This window comes from Lynx rufus, unplaced genomic scaffold (assembly GCF_022079265.1).
Source record: "Lynx rufus isolate CCGP_SWC_20201006 ecotype Redwood Valley unplaced genomic scaffold, mLynRuf1.p SCAF_12, whole genome shotgun sequence".
Lineage (NCBI taxonomy): Eukaryota > Metazoa > Chordata > Mammalia > Carnivora > Felidae > Lynx > Lynx rufus.
Genome location: NW_025814826.1, coordinates 31,859,779 through 31,880,498, shown reverse-complemented (window position 1 = coordinate 31,880,498; position 20,720 = coordinate 31,859,779). Strand labels below are relative to the sequence as shown.

Here is a 20,720-nt window from a genome sequence, read left to right as displayed (position 1 = left end):
TCCCCAGTAGCTAGCTAAGTGCCTGAAACACGTGCTGAATAAAAAAATAAACCTTGGCGTCACTATGTTACTCTAAAATAGTGCTACTCAATAGAAACATAATGTGAGCCACATATGTAATCTAAAATTTTCTAGTAGCCAGGTTAAGAATAAAAAAGAAAATTAAATTAATTAACTAAATTTAGTAATATATTATATTTAACTCAGTATATCTAAAATGCCATAATTTCAACATTTCATAGTTTACATAATCAGTGTAAAAGTTTTTTTTTTTTTTTCAACGTTTATTTATTTTTGGGACAGAGAGAGACAGAGCATGAACGGGGGAGGGGCAGAGAGAGAGGGAGACACAGAATCGGAAACAGGCTCCAGGCTCTGAGCCATCAGCCCAGAGCCCGACGCGGGGCTCGAACTCACGGACCGCGAGATCGTGACCTGGCTGAAGTCGGACGCTTAACCGACTGCGCCACCCAGGCGCCCCATAAAGTTTTTAATGAGATATTGGTACCTCTCAATTCAGATTCTAAATTTTCTTTTGAAATGCTTGATTGACACTTAGATTTCATAAAATGTAGACATTTCTATAATTGAAAAAGTAGATTCACATACTCAGTTCCTTCCACACATATTTAAAAGTTTCCCCATAACTGTATGAGGATCATTTCTTAAATTTTAATTAAAGTTAAGTAAAATTAAAAATTCAGTTTCTGTATCATAGTGAACACATTTCAAGTATTCAAGAACTGTGTGTGACTAAAGACTCTAGTATTGGGCAGTCCATCTCTAAAAAAATGTTTAAATTGCAGTGTTAAAGTACACAAGATATATATTCAAATGTAATAATCATTTCAAAATCTGTCTAAAGCAATTTGTTACTAAAAGTAAAGCATTAACACATATTTTGAAAAGTAAACCATTATTCAAAGACTGGAGAAAATATTTGCAAAAGATATGTCTGATAAAGGACTATTATCCAAAATATACAAAGAACCCTTAAAACTCAACAATAAGAGAGCAAACAACCCAATTAAAAAAATGAGCCAAACACCTTAACAGACAGCTCACCAAATAAGAAATTCGGATGGCAAATAAGCATGTGAAAAGATGCTCCACATCATACATCATCAGGAGAATGCAAACTAAAACAGCAATGAGACGCCACTCCACACCTAATTAGAATGGCTAAAATCTAGACTCACTGACATCACCAAATACTAGTGAGCATATGGAACAACAGAATTCTCATTCATTGCTATTGGGAATGCAAAATGGTACAGCTACTTTGAAAATTTGGCAGTTCCTTATAAAACAAAACATACTCTTACTGTATCATGCTCCTTGGTGTTTACCTAAAGGAGTCTAAAGTGTAGGTCTCTACAAGAACCTGCATGTGGATGTATATTGCAGCTTTATTCATAACTGCCAAACTTGGAAACAACCAAGGTGTCCTTTAGTAGGTGAGTCAATAAGTAAACTACAGTATGTCCAGACAATGGAATATTTTTCAGCATTAACAAGAAATGAGCTACTAAGCCATGAAAAGACATGGAGGAAAGTTAAATGCATATTACCAAATAGAAGAAACCAATCTGCTAAGGCCACATACTGGAAAAGGCAGAACTGTGGAGACAGTAAAAATAACAGTGATTACACAGGTTGGGAACTAAGGGATGTGGGAAAGAGATGAATAGGCAGGGCACAGAGAATTTTTAGGGCTATGAAAATACTCTGTATGATATTATAATGATGGATACATGCCATTATACTTTGTTCAAACACACAGAATGTACAACATCAAAAGTGAATCCTAAAGTGAACTATAGACTTTGGGTGATTGTGGTGTGTCAATGTAGGTTTATCGTTGGTAAAAGTGTGAGTGATGCTGATCATAGCAGAGGCTATGAAAGTGTAGGGGCAGTGGGTACATGGGAAATCTCTGTACCTTTCTCTCAATTTTGTTGTATACTTAAGAAAGTCTTTAAAAAGACAAACCAAAGCCAAAACAAAACAAAAAAGACAACTGTTATTAATTTAGAACATTGTCAAGTTATCACTGTATTAAGACTGATCGTTTTTATTTACTTATTCAGTGGGAAACAGATTAATTTATAATAGGAAGTCTGCCCGGAATGGTACATCACCCACGGTCCCTGTATCTGTGCAATAGTCCAGAGTGGATGAACATTATTACTATGCCATTAACACATGCAACAATTAAAAATTACTATTGTAACTTGGCTTTATCAGGCCTTCATAGCAACCTGCTTGACTACAGAAAATCCTGTCCTTCATAGAATCCTCTCTCTCAGACATTTCTGGGAAGACCTCAGGGTACTTACATGGGTTGTTAATCAATCATATGCTCTGTAGGGCACACAGAGTAGTGATTCATCCTGATGCAATATTTTATTTTTTTTCTTTTCTAAAATCTGGGTATGTTCATGGATGTTTGTTGCACATACAAACATCTTTCACCATTCTGGTATTGGGTAAGAGGAGACTGAAAGACAGAATTACTTTAGAAAAGAAATCTCATGAATTAATTACTTACTATGTAAAAGAAGGAAATAAAATTTTGATAGTGTGACATCAACACCACTTCTGATCATTTTCAAGCAAAGCAACGCCATTTAGATCTGGATAAATTTAGAGCTTGTAATAACATCGTTCAGGAACTGGATGAATTTTCTCAGTATGGGGAGCATATTTTGGAATGGGGCCTATTTTTTAAGGCCCCAATTCTATGGGAATAGACACTATGCTCTCATTTAGGGGATGGAAGGAGTGAGGTTAAATCATTACTAATTAAGTCAACAGATTCTTGACGGATAATTTCTTTTTCATTCATGCAAAACACTTGAAACGAGAAATCTGACGTACTTTAAGATGCTATTACTTATTTTATTTTAATTGACAAGTAATTCCCGAGACAGCAGGGTCTCAAAGAGCCTTTGCAATTACTTAAGAATCTGTGAGGTCAGGGGCACCTGGGCGGTTCAGTTGGTTAAGCGTCCAACTTTGGCTCAGGTCTGATTTCACCATTCATGAGTTTGAGACCCGTATCGGGCTCTGTGCTGACAGCTCAGAGCCTGGAGCCCGCTTCAGATTCTGTGTCTCCCTCTCTTTCTGACCCTCCCCCACTCGCACTTTGTGTCTCTCTCAAAAATAAAGAACATTAAAAAATTTTTTTAATTAAAAAAATAAAAAAGAATCCGTAAGGTCATTCTTACGTTCCTCAATTCAAAAGAACCACATAGTTGTAATTTTAATAGAAACTCCAGACCAGGGGGTCAAAGTTCATCTCAAGATAATTAACCTGCTCTACACCAGGATAAGTATGTATGGAAATAATAGCGGCAAATTCAATGCAGTGAACATTAAGCTGTCAAAACAGGAAAGTTGCCTGTTGAAAATATTTTGTCAGCGCTTAAAAAAATTTGTACTCTAAGTCAAATGTCCATTTGCCAGGGAGAACCAGAGTTGAGAAATTTTATTTAAGACATGACTCAGAGGGAAAAAGGCAGAGGCTGGTAATAAAGGAAATGATCTGATATCAATCCCCAATTGGTTATTCCTGAAATCACATGATCTGGGCATCTTTAAAAGGAATTTATCTGGACTCAAGAAGGTCATAGCACCTTCCTGACAGCTGCAGCTTTTTTCTCATCTTGAAGATAACCCTAGAAAGCTCATAAAATGTGTGATGCATTTGTGGGTACCTGGAAACTTAGCTCCAGTGAAAACTTTGATGATTACATGAAAGAAGTGGGTAAGAAAATACGTTGTAGGATGACTGGATTTATAACTTTTTCTCTGAGGAGATGGGGTCAATGCATGATTTTCACCCTGGGAGTATGGGTTAGATAGGAAATGCTGCTTTCTACATAGAGGCTATCCAAGTAGCAAGCCAGAATCATTTGTTTGTAGGAACATTCTAGACCAAAGTCACAGTGCATGCTTCCTAAAGGTGAACCAATACGACAAAGGGTCTAGCTGGAATTTTTACAGTCTATAGAAATGACAAGATTTTATTTGACTGCTGAACTGGGTTATCTTTGTGTTACTTGGCTCTTTGCCTGTTTTCCTGTCATTCTTTCTTGCATATGAAATAAATAAGACTATATTTATTTCCTAGCATTCAATAATTTTTATCTGAAACCGAAAGCACTGTATTTCTCTATTTAATGTGATTTTTAAGCAAACATATGTTAACTAATTATTTTATTTTCTCACTGTCAATTTGTTAAATTGTGTTTTTGTTTTTATGAGAACCAAAATCTTAATTTCAGACAATATGTTCCTTTGAGGGGTTAAATATTTCTTTGATTAGGAATTACATGGGATGCCATAGGATCATCAAGTAAGTCAAAAGGACAATGTTATATGTGTAACGTACCCCTCCTTGATAATGGAGGCTTTTAAGCTTGTGGATTCTACTAATATTGCCAGTGTTGTGTGAATATTCCCTAGATGATTATGGTGGTGAAGCATTGGGGTACGGAGGCCGGTTCTCACTCAGACAGCTTCTACCTTGAGAGCCCCTCTCCTCATACCCCTGTGCATGATAAAGTCATACCCAGGTATAGCAATTTGAGGAGGGGTTTTTACAGGGGTTAAGATTTAATCTCTGTATCTTAAGACTTTATCTTTTTCCTAAATCATATGGTATAGTTTTTGCTTGTCTGTAACTGCTACTATTTTCTTTGTTTAAAGACAGGAGGGAAATTAGGGACTTTAGCATAAGTGAGATCTAACTTTCTAGAACATCAACTAGTTGTGATTCAATAAACTAATCAGAATGCTGATTAGTGCTGATACAGAAATGTCAGGATTTGAGGCTATTTTGCTATTGAGTTTTAGAAACATTTTGCACTTTTAATACTTACATTTAAATTCTTATACCACTGTGTTTTAAAATTATAAAGTACTGATGATAATGAAAGACAATAAGGTAACTCCTGAAATTAATTGCTCTAACTGATGATCAGCAAGCAGGTATTACTTTCATCAGTCAAAGAAGGACTGAATAAAGCAAGTGGAGAATGTGATTTTTCCCAAGGTCAGCCATTCTGGAATTATACTTGATGTTGCATCCTTTCATTATACTGACTCACTCCATGTATTTAAAGGTATATTTTGTAACAGGGCCAGGACTTGATGAAGCAATATCTTTCCACCTGTGGCCACTTTTCAGACAGGGCGCTAAATAAGAGCCTCAGCATCACTTGTTTTGGACAATATTTCTCTCCTTCTTACCCCCTCTTTCTAACCTTTCACATGTATAAGTAGCCTTTCATCAAAGCAGCAGCTTAGGCTTATGTACATGTGTTAAAAAATTCAACACGTCTATGGCTGTCATAAATTCTGTGTAACATATGCAGTGACAGCAAGTTCCCACTGTCTACATGAAGTTGCAAATTGTTCATCCCTTACCTGACACAAGAAAAGAAGTTCCTTTTTTAAAAGAGGGGTTTGTACCTGAGGCGATTGAGAGTAAAAGTATTGATTTCTAAACTTAATAAAATAGTGATTTCTTAAATTTTGACATTTTCAAAATTGACTAGACCCTCTTTAACAGTTCCTACAATTTACTGGGAATAATATCACCATTCTTAGATGGTATAAATGTAGGAAACATTTTGCCTTTTGGATAAATTAACCAGAATCTTCATTTCATAGTAGAGTAATTTGGAAAAGCCAAGAAAATAGGACTTGGCAGCAAATGCTACGAAATGTTTGGGCGACTTTTGTACACCCAAACAGGTTATTATTATTTTCTTTGGAAAGAGAGAAGAGAGCAAGCACTAGTGGGGAAGAGGGGCAGAGAAAGAGAGAATATACGTGTGTGTGTATACACACACACACACACACACACATATATCTATGTATGTATGTATGTATTCTAGAAGATGTGATCTTTTTGAAAATTAACAGCATGTCTCCTGTGGAGTCCGAAACCCAGAAGAAATTAAAATAGACTTACACTTAATCATGACATGTGTTCCTTTAAATATTAGTCTGCTTTACTTATCTGCAGCAGCTATTTAAATGAGGCTTTTAAGAAATTCACTGGTGTTCTTTTTTTCCTTTTATGCACACCCACCCACCCACCTACACCCATACACACACACACACACACACACAGTACAGCTCTAACTTAGTTAAAGATGTGAAAGAAAATTGTAAACCTGACATTTTTTTTCTTTTCCCAACTGTAGGAGTGGGCTTTGCCACTAGGAAAGTGGCTGGCATGGCCAAACCCAACATGATCATCAGTGTGAATGGGGATGTGATCACCATTAAATCAGAAAGCACCTTTAAAAATACTGAGATTTCCTTCAGACTGGGTGAAGAATTTGATGAAGTTACTGCAGATGACAGAAAAGTCAAGGTGAGAAAGAAGGAATTGGAGCAGAATAAAAAGCCTGGTTTCTAAAAGACTGTTGCCAGGGTGCCTGGGTGGCTCAGTCAGTTAAGCATCCAGCTTCAGCTCAGGTCATGATCTCAACGGTTCATGAGTTCAAGCCTCGCATTGGGCTCTGTGCTGATAGCTCAGAGACTAGAGCCTGCTTCAGATTCTGTGTCTCCCTCTCTCCCTGCCTCTTGTGCTCTCTCAAACATAAATTAAAAAAATCAACAAATAAAAGACTGCTGCCAAGAAGAAGTCATTTTGTGTAAAAGGAGGGAAACTATTTTATCACAGGTCAAAGATCCCTGACTTCCTAGACCTAAGCCATGTTCTCTTAGATATGTATTTGGTGAATCTTCTCCTTTCTATAAAGTTGTATTTATTCTTCAAAAAAGTGATTAATAAATTTTATTTGTCACACAATATATAGAGTATTTGAAGTGAAAGAAAAATAACATTTCAGAGAATGTTTATGAAAGAGTGGAAGAAGAAAGGAAAAGATCACCTATGAGTATCATCTCAACGTAAATTTATTGCCTATATTTTCTCACAGTATTATTTCAAATATGTGTTTGTATAATATTCTGATCATAATGTATCATTTATATGCTGTTGTTTTTACCACTCATTTTTTCGTTTTAATATATTCTTACAATTTAGAATTACTCGTGACCTCAAAATATTCCTTCATTCAAAGGTGATGTATTTTTTTATTTTATTTTCCTCTACCTTATACAAATGGTAATCATTTTTTATTATGCTCACAGAGCATCATAACCTTAGATGGGGGTGCCCTGGTACAGGTGCAGAAGTGGGATGGAAAATCAACCACCATAAAGAGAAAACGAGTGGATGAGAAACTGGTGGTGGTGAGTATCCTCTAGTTGCTTAATTCTAGGCTCTGCTGCTTGGTCATCTTATACTCACCATTCTACCTAATCATGCTGGCTTATGTAGAAAAAAGGTGATTCCATTGGCATTATGGTTTCACTCTGGCAATTGTCCTTCACGCTTTTAAGCTCAGTTGAGGCATGCTGTCCCTCAAGAAGCATTCTCTGACTGCTCTCAGCGCACACCATATTGTATTATGCATTTCTGCTTGTATTGCTCACGCACTATATAGATTGTAAAGTTCCTTGAGGGGAAGGCTTGTGTTTTCTTGGCCTTTTTATCTTCTTAACTTATTACATTATCAGGTATATATAGGAGCCCAGAACAAATGTTTTCAAATAAATACTGTTTCCTTCCCAATATTACAGGCAAAATAAATAAACCCATAGTTTAGTCCCATGATTGACCAAGAGTTTTTTTGTGTGTGTCTAGGAATGTATCATGAAAGGTGTCACCTCTACCAGAATTTATGAGAGAGCATAAACCAAGGGACATTGAGCTGAAGTTTGCATCGAACTCTATGACAGTCTGTTGGATATATTGTCCAAACATATATTGTTATTTTCTACTAATTAGCAAGCAACTAATTTTCCCCCAAACTGATCTTATTCAATGTGGGTATGTTCATTAAATAAAACTTCTTAGATTTAGAAGGTGATGTAATGATTTATTCTTTGTGTGGGATAATTTTTTACTCATAACCCAATGAAGGAAAGAGAAAATTGTATTTTTGCTTTATTGCTGGTATAATATGATTTTTCATAATAATCCAAGGTAAAAAATATTCATGAATTTTCCATTTTCTTAGGTAGATGATAAATTTGCTATTATTGAATATGCAGTCCTTCTGTAGCATGCCTACAGTCAAGTAACTACCTCAGAAAGACCTAAGGTAGTTTTGAATGTAGTGAAGTGGCCCACAGACAGCTGGGCCAAGTCCTGCCATTTCACACCTACCTATCCTGGAGCATTGAGAGAAAGACCAGCAATACATGTTGCAGACACTATTTCTAGAATATAATTTTTAATCTGAAAAATTATTGGTAAACCAAGCTATCTCTGGAATCTCTCAAAGATTAAGTGCAAATAATCTCATAATGTTCTTTCCATAAAAGACATGACAACTTTGTAATGAGTAATGATGCAGATGTTCTTATAGTGGTTTCCAAATCTTTCTTTTTCCTCCTAGTGGAACTTTTTTATTAAACGAAGTATTGAATATGTTCTGGAACTTTTTATTCAGATAAAATCTCCATGGAATTCCCACTCCCCCCCCCCCAAATAGACAAAAATGATAATGAGGTTTCCCAGATAGAGGGGTGTATGTGTGTGTGTGTGTGTGTGTGTGTGTGTGTGTGTGTGTGTGTTGGGGAGAGAGAGGGAGGGAGAGAGAGAAAGAGGGAGGGAGGGAGGGAGGGAGGAGGTTTCTTCTGCCTTTTGTGGAAATTTTGCAGCTGTTCGAGATATTATTGGAGTTTCACGTAAATAGATTACAATTTCCATACTATATACTTATATTTTATAGTCAGCCGAAGTCTATTAATGTGCTGCAATTGATATAATTCTGTTTGTGATGTTTCCTTTAAGAATAACTCCATTATTTGTTGAGTACTTATTTTATGCACAACACTAAGATACGAAGGGGCCAGAAGAGGTAAAGTAAGTTCCTGATCATAAGAATTTACTTTCTTTGCAAAAACAGAGTCAAACTCTTACTTTGGGCTCACTGGAGGATTGAAGACCTCAAAAGGAGAAGACTTGTACAGACTGATTAGGAAAATTCTTGAGAAACCAATATTGATTAAGCACTTACTTTGGTGCCAGGCACTTTGCATGCTCAAAATAATCCTATAAGAAGATTTTAGTATTCCTGTTCATAGAAGAGGAAACTTAGGTTTAGAGTGTAAGTCTACAAAGTTAAATAGGGAATAGACATAGTATCTGAAATTCAAGAGAGCAACCCAGGATGGGATATAGGTCTAGAAGCTATCAGTATTCTAGTGGTAACTTAATTCACAAATGGTGATGAGATAATCCAATAATAAGGGAGAACTGGAAAAAAAGAAAGACTTGAAGGTAGTCAAGTGGATGTCCCAGGCACTTCAAGTCAACATGTTCTGTGCTAAATTTATCATTGTTGCCCCCTTCCACCCACTACCTACAACTTGTTCTTCGTCCTATTTTCCAAAGCTCAGTGAGTATCAGCATGTTTTGTCTAATTACTTTTTCCATAAATCTTAAATCATCCTTGAATATGTCTTCTTCCTCCCTCCACAGTATCTATTTTACTTTTTGAAAATCATGTTAATTCTATTAACTTAAAATTTCTTTAATGTTTGCTTTTCTCATTCCCATTACCAATACCTCCAAACATTTTTTTTCTTTAATTGCTTCAGAGTTCTCCTAATAAATCTCCCTCTTTTACTGTCAATTCTCTCTTCTGTTTTCCAAGCCCTATAGATTTAATAAATGGTATTTGCACAATGGAAACCTGACCTGGACACTCACTGATTAAAACATTTGCAAATGGCTCCCATTGCATCCAGAGAAGGTCCAATCTCCATAGCGTGGAATGTTCTGCATCAATTTTGAAAGTTATGCATCAATTTTGAGCAGGTGACCTAGCCTGTTGTTAAGAATAGTGATTTTCACCCAAGTTATTATTGTGACTTGACCACTGTGTGGTATGCCAAAGTATGTTACTACCAATAACAAAGTACAAAAATTTAGGAATTATTTTATTTTTCAAGTAAATTACTTGAATTTAATATTATCATATAAAATATGGTTTTTCACAAACTTGTTCTCTTATTTGCAGAAGGAGAGAAAGGGATTATCACTTTTATATGAGACTTACTTGAGGGTTTCTGAGGGACTTGAAAAAATTCTTACAGGTGCATTGCTGCTAAGAAAAATAGATTGTAAAGTCCTTGAGTTGGAACATGTAAGCCTCCAAGATGGTTGTCAGGTGGTGATGTTTTTTTTTTTATCTTTAGGGTTCAGCTTTTAAGCAGTGTGTTTATAGCACTCCTAGCCAGGCTGTATGAGTACAGGAAATGGCTGGGTGAAGGAGTAAGGCACAGCCCTTGCATAGCTTATTGGTGAACATCTCTCTAGTTAGTGAAAAACACAATATTGACCTTACATCCAATTATGGATCCATCCATTAATTCACACACCAGCCCTATCCCAATGCAGAATACATTAAAAGGATTTACATGTAGTCAAACAAACAGAAAGTTTGGCAACACACACAAAAAAATCACTTATTGAGAGCATCTCAAAGGCAAGGATGATGTCAAACTTGAAGCTAGGTTCCCAGACCCTGGTACAGTGAAGAGGAGAGTCAGAGCTTAATAAATGATTCTTGAATGAATAAGTATGCTGTCTTCTTTGTGCTAAATGTGGTGTATGGAACAGAAAGAATGACAATCTCATATATATGTCCTTAATGTAGTAGAGAAATAGCATGAATACCATCACATTACCTGGGAAAACTGTCCTAATAGTTCCTTCTCTTTCCTTTACCTTTACCCCTCAAATCTAGAAAGGATTAAAACTTTCCTCCCCATGACCACAGAAAAATGTATGTGTTCCTACTATAACAAGATATTACCACACTCTCATTTCTCTTTCCCGTTCACTAGGTTGTCACTGCCTCTAGAGCAGGTCACCTACATGGATACCTAGAATCTAGCACAGTGCCTGAAACATGGTAATCCCTCAATAAATTTTAACAGAATGAATAAAGACACAATATAGGGGAAGAAATTCATTATATACTAAATTATGTGGTATAGGCTATGGACTAAAGGGAGCCAATGGCAAGCAGGACCAACATGTCCTGGACTAGTCAAATTTTCAACAAAGAAGATGTATTTGAGTTAGGCCTTGGAAGATAATTGTAGTTAATTGCTTATTAATTAGTTTTACAGTAGAACAACTTGGCAAATACCAAGCAGATTTTTGTATGTTTTTGAAGTTAAGCTTGCATAAGTTCACATTAGAATTAGTTATAACATTAGGGTCTTGAATGTAATCCCCATGGTAACCAAAAAGAAAGCAGCTATAGAAAATATATATAAGGAAATGAGAAAGGAATTTTAATGTTTCATTACAAAAAATCAGCTAAACAAAAAAGAAAATAGTAAATCAGGAAATGTGGGACAAAAAAAGCTACAAAGCACATGAAAAACAAATAGCAAAATGACAGAAGTAAATCCCTCTTTATCACTAGTAATTTTAAATATAAATTGATTAAACACTCTAGTCGAAAGACAAATTGAATAAAGAGAAAGAATAAAAAAAAGTCTAACTATATGCTATCTACAAGAGACTAACTTTAGATCCAAATATACAAATAGGTTGAAAATCAAAGGATAGCAGAAGATATTCCATACAAATAGTAACCAAGAGAGCAGAGGTGGCTATACCAACAAAAGACAAAATAGACTTATTACATATTTAAATGAAAGTTTCAATACAGTAAGAACATATAATTATAAACATTTATATACCTAGTAAAAGACAATCAAAATATATAAGGCAAAAAAAATGACAGAATTTTTATATCTCAATAAAAAAATGTGACAGAATTAAAGAGAGAAATAGACAGTTCTACAATAACAGTTGGATAATTCAAAATTTCACTCTCAATAAAGGATGGAACAACCAGACAGAACATACGCAAGGAAATAGTAGACTTAGAAAACAAAATAAATCAACTGGATCAACAGACATGTATAGAACAATCAAAAACCACAGAATACGTATTTTTCTCACGTGTACATGAACTTTCTTCAGGATAGAAAGGATAAAATTAAGTCTCAGTAAATTTAAAAAGATATCTGCAAAATACCTTATTCAAACATAATGGGATGAAGTAAGAAATCAATAACAGAAGGAAAACTGGAAAATTCACAAATTTTTGGAAATTAAACAACAACCAATGAATCAAAAAAGAAATAACAAGAGAAATTAGAAAACACTTAGTGATGAATGAAAGCTGAAACACAACATACCAAAACTTACGGGACACAGTGAAAGTAGTGCTAAGTGGGAAATTTATAGTTAAAAATGCTTATATTAAAAGAAGAAGAAAAGAGAAGTTCTCAAATCCACAATCTAACTTTACAACTCAAGAAACTTGAAAAACAAGAAAAAACTGAACCCAAAGCTAGCAAAAGGAAATAATAAAGATCAGAGCAGAGATGAATGAAATAGAAAAATAGAAAAATGAAAAAGAAAATCAACAAAATGAAAAGTTGGTCCTTCAAAAGATTAACAAAATTGACAAGCTTTAGGTAGACTCACTAAGAAAAAAGAGAGAAAACTCAAATTACTAAAATCAGTAATGAAACTAGGACATTACTACTGACTCTACAGAAATAGAAAGGATTACAAGAGAATAGTCTGAGCAGCTGTGCACCAACAAATAGGGTAACCTAGATGAAATGAACAAATTCCTGCTAAGACTAAAGCATGAATAGCAAATCTGAACAGACCTGTAACTAGTAAGGAGTAACCAGGAACCAAATATCTGATTAAAAAAAAAAAAGTCCTGGGCTTAATGGTTTCACTGGTGAACTCTACCAAATTGAAGAAGAACTAATGCCAATCCTTCTCAAACTCTTCCAAAAAAATTAAAGAAAAAAGAAGACTAATTCATTTTATGCATATGATATCATTAATATCAAACTCAGACAAAGATAGTTGAAAAAAATTACAGAGCAATATCCCATATGAATCGTGATGTAAAATCCTCAACAAAATGCTAGCAAGCAGAATTCAGCAGCATATTAGAAGGATTATACACCATGACCAATTGGAATTTATTGGGGAATGCAAGGATGAGTCAACATGCAACAATTGGTCAATATAATCTACCATATTATCACAATGAATGGGGAAAAAAACATATGGTCATCTCAATTAATACAGAGAAAGAATTTGAGAAAATTCAAAACTCCTTCATGTAAAAACATTCCACAAACTAGGAATAGTAGGAAACTACTTCAGTGTAACAAAAACCCTGTGTGAAAACTCCATAGAGGACATAACACTTAATAGTGAAACCTGAAAGTTTTTCCTGTATAATCAGTAACAAGACAGAGATGTCAGCTTCTGCCATTTGTATTGAATATGTTACCGGAAGTACTAATCAGAGTTGTCAAGAAAAAAAAAGCCATCCAAACTAAAAAAGGAAGAAGAAAAATTATTTCTGGTCACAGATGGTATAATCTTATATGAAGAAAACCCTAAAGATTCCACTCACCTGAAAAAAAAAAACCTATTAGAATAAATGAATTCAGCAAAGTGGCAGGATATATCATCAATTCACAAAAAGCAGTTGTGTTTCTATATACTAATGATGAACAACCGAGAAGTAAATTAAGAAAACATTTCCATTTACAATAGCAGCAGAAAGAATAAAATACTTATAAATTAATGTAATTAATTAACTTAATTAAACGAATCAGCTTTTGGTAAAAGTTTCATACAATTGAAATTGCAAACATCTATAAAAGAAATTTTTAGTAGACATAAATAAATGGAAAGATATCCCATATTCACAGATTGAAAGACTTAATATAGTTAGGATGTCATACTACCCAGAGTTATCTACAGATTTGATGGACTCCCAATCAAAATCCCAATGACATTTTTTGGAGAAATAGAAAACCCATTCTGAAATTCATATGGAATCTAAAGGGACCACAAAAAGCCAAAACAATTCTGAAAAAGAAGAATAAAATTGGATTACTCATGCTTCCTGATTTCAAAATTCACTACAAAGCTATTATAATCAAAACTTGCTAGTAGACACAGACATATAAACAAATGGAACAGAATAGAGTCCAGAAATAAACCCTCACATAAATGGTCAAATAATTTTCAATTAATGTACCAAGGTCATTCAATGGGTAAAGGACCGTCTTCAGAAAATGGTGCTGGAAAAATTGGGTATAACGGGCAAAAGGATAAAGTTGGACCCTTACCTAACACCATCTGCAAAAATGAGCTCAAATGAATCCATGACCTAAATATGTCTTCTATAAAAAAATTTTTTTTTTACATTTTTAAATTTATTTTTGAGAGAGAGAGAGAGAGAGAGAGAGAGAGAGAGGCAGAGCACAAGTGAGAGAGGGGCAGAGAGAGAGGGAGACACAGAATCCAAAGCAGGCTTCAGGCTCTGAGCTGTCAGCACCGAGCCTGACTGGGGCCCAAACTCACAAACTGGGAGATCATGACCTGAGCCCAATCGGACACTTAACCGACTGAGCCACCCAAGCTCCCCAGAAGTATAAAATTCTTAGAAAAAAAAACGTAGGGAAAATGTTCCATGACATTGGATTTGACCATGATTTCTGAAACATGAAAACAATGGCACAGGAAACAAAAGAATAGAAAAATTGGACTTCATGAAAATTAAAAATCTGTGTGGGGGCACCTGGGTGGCTCAGGTCACGATCTCACGGTTCAGGGGTTGGAGTCCCACATCAGGCTCTGTGCTGACAGCTCGAAGCCTGGATGGAGCCTGCTTCAGATTCTGTCTCCCTCTCTCTCTGCCCCTCCCCCACTCCCACTGTCTCCCTCTCTCTCAAAAATAAATGCTTGAAAAAAATCTATGTGTATCTTTTGTGTTGATATATACTATCAATAGAGTAAAAAGACAACTTACAGAATGTGAGAAAATATTAGCAAATCATATTTCTCATAAGGAATTAATATCCACAATATATAGAGAGCTCTTAAAACTCAATAACAAATAAAATAAACAACCTGATTCAAACATGGGCAAAGGACTTGAAAAGACATTTTTCCAAAGAAGATATACAAATGTCCACTACATGAAAAGATGTTTAACACTACCAATCATTAGTGATATGTAAATCAAAATTACAATGAGATTCCACATTACATCCATTAAGATGGCTACTATCAAAAAAACAAACCAAATAACATGTTGGTGAAAATGTCTAGAAATTGGAATGCTTGTGCACCATGGATAGGTATGTAAATGATACAGCTGCTGTAGAAAACAGGATGACAGGTCCTCAAAAAATTAAAAATGTAATTATCATGGGATACAGCAATTCTGCTCCTAAGTATATACTCCACCTCCACCACCCATCCCCCCAACCGCCACAAACTGAAAACAGGGTCTTAAAGAGATATTTGTGCACCCATATTCATAGCAGCATTATTCACAATAATTAAAATGGAGAAGCAACTTAAGGTCCGTTGGCATGTAGATAAGCAACATGTGGTATTTACATACAATGGAATATTATTAAGCATTAAAAAGGAAGGAAATTCTGACACATGGTACAACATAGAAGAAACTTAAGAAGTGCATGGTAAGTGAAATACACCAGTCACCATAAAAACAAATACTGTATGATTCTACTTATGTGAGTTATTTAGAGTAGTTGAAATTGTACAGACAGAAAGTAGAATAGTGGTTGCCAATGGCTAAGAGACTGGGAAAATCGGGTTCTTGTTTAGTAGGTATGGAGCTTCAGTTTTGCAAGATGAACAGAGTTCTGGAAGTAGATGGTGGTGAGGTAACGCAATAATATGTACTTAATGCCACTGAATTGTACACTTAAAATGGTCAAGATAGTTAATTTTATGACACATGTATTTTACCACAATAAAAAATTGGAAAATAAATCTACTGTGGCTCAAGCTAAAGTATTATATATATATATATATGGCAGTATATATTATATATATATGGCAGTATATATTATATACATATATGGCACTATATATATATATATATATATATATATATATATATATATATGGCAGTAAATTACCAGACATATTCCTGAATACTTTCATAGCTTCCAGTATATTTTTATTTTTACCACTGTTCCTCACCAATAGGGAATGTAGCATCTCAAAATTAAAATTTATTAAAGACTCCTTTACCTCTAAAATGTCGCAAGAAAAAAGTTACTCTGGAAAACGAGATATTGGAGAAACATACAGAAATGAGATAATGAAGAAATGAGCATTGAAGCTATCATGAAAACAAGATGTGTAAATGTTCGAAAACAAATTGCTCTATCCTGATTCCTTTACTAGAATTAACAATTATGAACAGTCTCACTTGAACATTTTTTTACTTGAGGGAATGGTGTTTTTTGGGGGTGGGGTTTGCTTTTAAAATCAAACACAAAAGCCAAAGGCAAGTGGTGGTGGCAGCAGGACTAGCAGAGCACATTCTCAGTTGAGAAGAGAGACTCACATGGTAATAATGAGACACAGAGCAAAGACCAAGGGAGTCTGGGAATCCCTCTATCATCTGATGACTGTAATGAAAGACCTGTCATATCGGTCGGCCGGTCTGGAGAGAACAATGTATATTACAAGCTTGCTTACAGTCACTGTTAGAGAGATTAAGATCAGTAATGAGGGGAATTGCCAGTTTAAAAGAAATAAACACTGCTTATTCCTTTTGTCATTCATTTATAAAACATTTATTGAGCAACTATGGTATACCAGCCACTGTCTTAGGGATATTGAGGTAAGAAATATTTTCTTTGCTTGAGGCGCTTATGAAATAACTCAGGGGACAGCTGGAAGATAACTAGTTGTAATACCATGAGAAATGTTTTCTAATATACTTCTGGTAAAGTACAATTGTATTACATAATAGGAATCAACTAGCTCTGAGTCAGTTTCACAGAGAAGGAGATGTTTGAATTGGACCTGGAGAGATGATAGTTGCTGTACACAAGGCCAACATCAGACGATACATGCAATTGGTTGTTTTGAGATTTGAAACGAATCATTTAGGTAAAGCTATTTACTGAGGCATATCGATTACGAAGGCTTAAGTTGCGAGTAACAAAAACTCAGACACACGATTGTTCAAATAATGATGAAATTTATTAATTCACATATATAAAATTCCAGAAATTAAATGGCCTTAGGTCCTCCCCACTTTGCACTCTGTCATCTTCAGTTTTGGCTGCATCTCTGAGTTGGTAACACAATGGATGCAGCAGTCCCACATTTACAAAAAAGCAAAATGTGCAGAGGAGAAGTGAAACCATCTCTCTGGCTCTTTCCCTTAGGGGTAAGGGAATTTTATGGAAGCCAAAAATTTTACTTTTCCTTTGGTCTCATGGGACAACTGAGTTCTATATGGGCCACAGGATTGATTCCTGAATCAATCAGTGGTAGGGAAATTGGAACAAGAATGATGACACTAATGTCACACTGCCCCATGGGCCAACATGCATCGCCATGTTTTCTTACTATCTTTCAAGCAGAGAATGTAAGCACACATGTAGAACCAGTAAAGCAAGGTTTGATCACTTGTTCTTTCTTTGAATATCATCTCCGAGTACATTTTCAACTGTTAAGGCACTTATTTTGGGGACAGGTCTTGGTTTCCTGAAAGTGAGTCTAGCGTTTTTGCTTCCCCTGTTTTGTCCTCCAAATATTTCAATGACTATTATATCTATAAAAAGACTGTATTGTAAATTTCTTCTTTATATGTTGTCATCAAAAGAAATTCTTTATTCCACTTAAGTGATAACATTATGGTGCCAAAATGTCTACCTTTTTAAAAATTTGTTTTTTCCACAAACAGATGATTTAAATAAATATTTCTTTGAAGAATTATTTGACACAAGCAGATAATAGTATGAATATTCTTCTTCTGGTGCCTAATTTTCTGGTCTTGTTCAAAACAACTGGAATTAAAGTTGTGATATAAATCTAGAGCTTCTGAATCTAATCCTTTTTCGTAAAGGCAAAATTGCCAAGTCCATATTACTTAGGTTACAGAAATAACTGTACAGAGATTTAAATAATCTACTGCCTTTCTCTTTTCGAATGCAGATATCGAAATGCCATTTTTCTCTCTAAAACTTCTCTTGACAATTTCAAGTGGTATCTTTTATTTTTTTTTCCAAGTGGTATCTTTTAATATCAAGATTACTTGGTAAGCCTAAAAGATGAATTTTCCAAGCATTAGCTCCACCTCTTTTTTTTAATATATATATATATATATATATGAAATTTATTGACAAATTGGTTTCCATACAACACCCAGTGCTCATCCCAAAAGGTGCCCTCCTCAATACCCATCACCCACCCTCCCCTCCCTCCCACCCCCCATCAACCCTCAGTTTGTTCTCAGTTTTTAACAGTCTCTTATGTTTTGGCTCTCTCCCACTCTAACCTCTTTTCTTTTTTTTTTTTTTTTTCCTTCCCCTCCCCCGTGGGTTCCTGTTAAGTTTCTCAGGATCCACATAAGAGTGAAACCATATGGTATCTGTCTTTCTCTGTATGGCTTATTTCACTTAGCATCACACTCTCCAGTTCCATCCATGTTGCTACAAAAGGCCATATTTCATTTTTTCTCATTGCCACATAGTATTCCATTGTGTATATATACCACAATTTCTTTATCCATTCATCAGTTGATGGACATTTAGGCTCTTTCCACAATTTGGCTATTGTTGAGAGTGCTGCTATGAACATTGGGGTACAAGTGCCCCTATGCATCAGTACTCCTGTATCCCTTGGATAAATTCCTAGCAGTGCTATTGCTGGGTCATAGGGTAGGTCAATTTTTAATTTTCTGAGGAACCTCCACACTGCTTTCCAGAGCGGCTGCACCAATTTGCATTCCCACCAACAGTGCAGGAGGGTTCCCGTTTCTCCACATCCTCTCCAGCATCTATAGTCTCCTGATTTGTTCATTTTGGCCACTCTGACTGGCGTGAGGTGATACCTGAGTGTGGTTTTGATTTGTATTTCCCTGATAAGGAGCGACGCTGAACATCTTTTCATGTGCCTGTTGGCCATCTGGATGTCTTCTTTAGAGAAGTGTCTATTCATGTTTTCTGCCCATTTCTTCACTGGGTTATTTGTTTTTCGGGTGTGGAGTTTGGTGAGCTCTTTATAGATTTTAGATACTAGCCCTTTGTCCGATATGTCATTTGCAAATATCTTTTCCCATTCCGTTGGTTGCCTTTTAGTTTTGTTGGTTGTTTCTTTTGCTGTGCAGAAGCTTTTTATCTTCATAAGGTCCCAGTAATTCACTTTTGCTTTTAATTCCCTTGCCTTTGGGGATGTGTCGAGTAAGAGATTGCTACGGCTGAGGTCAGAGAGGTCTTTTCCTGCTTTCTCCTCTAAGGTTTTGATGGTTTCCTGTCTCACATTTAGGTCCTTTATCCATTTTTTTTTTTTAATTTTTTTTTTCAACGTTTATTTATTTTTGGGACAGAGAGAGACAGAGCATGAACGGGGGAGGGGCAGAGAGAGAGGGAGACACAGAATCGGAAACAGGCTCCAGGCTCTGAGCCATCAGCCCAGAGCCCGACGCGGGGCTCGAACTCACGGACCGCGAGATTGTGACCTGGCTGAAGTCAGACGCTTAACCGACTGCGCCACCCAGGCGCCCCGGTCCTTTATCCATTTTGAGTTTATTTTTGTAAATGGTGTGAGAAAGTGGTCTAGTTTCAACCTTCTGCATGTTGCTGTCCAGTTCTCCCAGCACCATTTGTTAAAGAGGCTGTCTTTTTTCCATTGGATGTTCTTTCCTGCTTTGTCAAAGATGAGTTGGCCATACGTTTGTGGGTCTAGTTCTGGGGTTTCTATTCTATTCCATTGGTCTGTGTGTCTGTTTTTGTGCCAATACCATGCTGTCTTGATGATGACAGCTTTGTAGTAGAGGCTAAAGTCTGGGATTGTGATGCCTCCTGCTTTGGTCTTCTTCTTCAAAATTCCTTTGGCTATTCGGGGCCTTTTGTGGTTCCATATGAATTTTAGGATTGCTTGTTCTAGTTTCGAGAAGAATGCTGGTGCAATTTTGATTGGGATTGCATTGAATGTGTAGATAGCTTTGGGTAGTATTGACATTTTGACAATATTTATTTTTCCAATCCATGAGCAGGGAATGTCTTTCCATTTCTTTAAATCTTCTTCAATTACCTTCATAAGCTTTCTGTAGTTTTCAGCATACAGATCCTTTACATCTTTGGTTAGATTTATTCCTAGGTATTTTATGCTTCTTGGTGCAATTGTGAATGGGATCAGTTTCTTTATTTGTCTTTCTGTTGCTTCATTGTTAGTGTATAAGAATGCAACTGATTTCTGTACATTGATTTTGTATCCTGCAACTTTGCTGAATTCATGTATCAGTTCTAGCAGACTTTTGGTGGAGTCTATCGGATTTTCCATGTATAATATCATGTCATCTGCAAAAAGCGAAAGCTTGACTTCATCTTTGCCAATTTTGATGCCTTTGATTTCCTTTTGTTGTCTGATTGCTGATGCTAGAACTTCCAGCACTATGTTAAACAACAACGGTGAGAGTGGGCATCCCTGTCGTGTTCCTGATCTCAGGGAAAAAGCTCTCAGTTTTTCCCCGTTGAGGATGATGTTAGCT

General features: G+C 35.7%; 1 protein-coding gene across 1 annotated transcript; it reads left to right on the top strand.

The window, feature by feature from the left end:
* Positions 1-3,696: 3,696 nt before the first annotated feature.
* Positions 3,697-7,911, top strand: FABP4 (fatty acid binding protein 4). Its single transcript, XM_047073777.1, has 4 exons — positions 3,697-3,769; positions 6,219-6,391; positions 7,177-7,278; positions 7,733-7,911. The coding sequence occupies exons 1-4, from the start codon at positions 3,697-3,699 to the stop codon at positions 7,781-7,783; spliced, it is 399 nt and encodes a 132-aa protein (XP_046929733.1). The 3' UTR covers positions 7,784-7,911.
* Positions 7,912-20,720: the final 12,809 nt, after the last annotated feature.

Bases quoted from the DNA above. Each gene is read 5' to 3' on its own strand.
- FABP4 (XM_047073777.1), top strand. From the start codon at position 3,697: ATGTGTGATGCATTTGTGGGTACCTGGAAACTTAGCTCCAGTGAAAAC. The intron at 3,770-6,218 runs GTAAGAAAATAC...TCCCAACTGTAG, and splicing joins TGATTACATGAAAGAAGTGG to GAGTGGGCTTTGCCACTAGG. The intron at 6,392-7,176 runs GTGAGAAAGAAG...TTATGCTCACAG, and splicing joins CAGATGACAGAAAAGTCAAG to AGCATCATAACCTTAGATGG.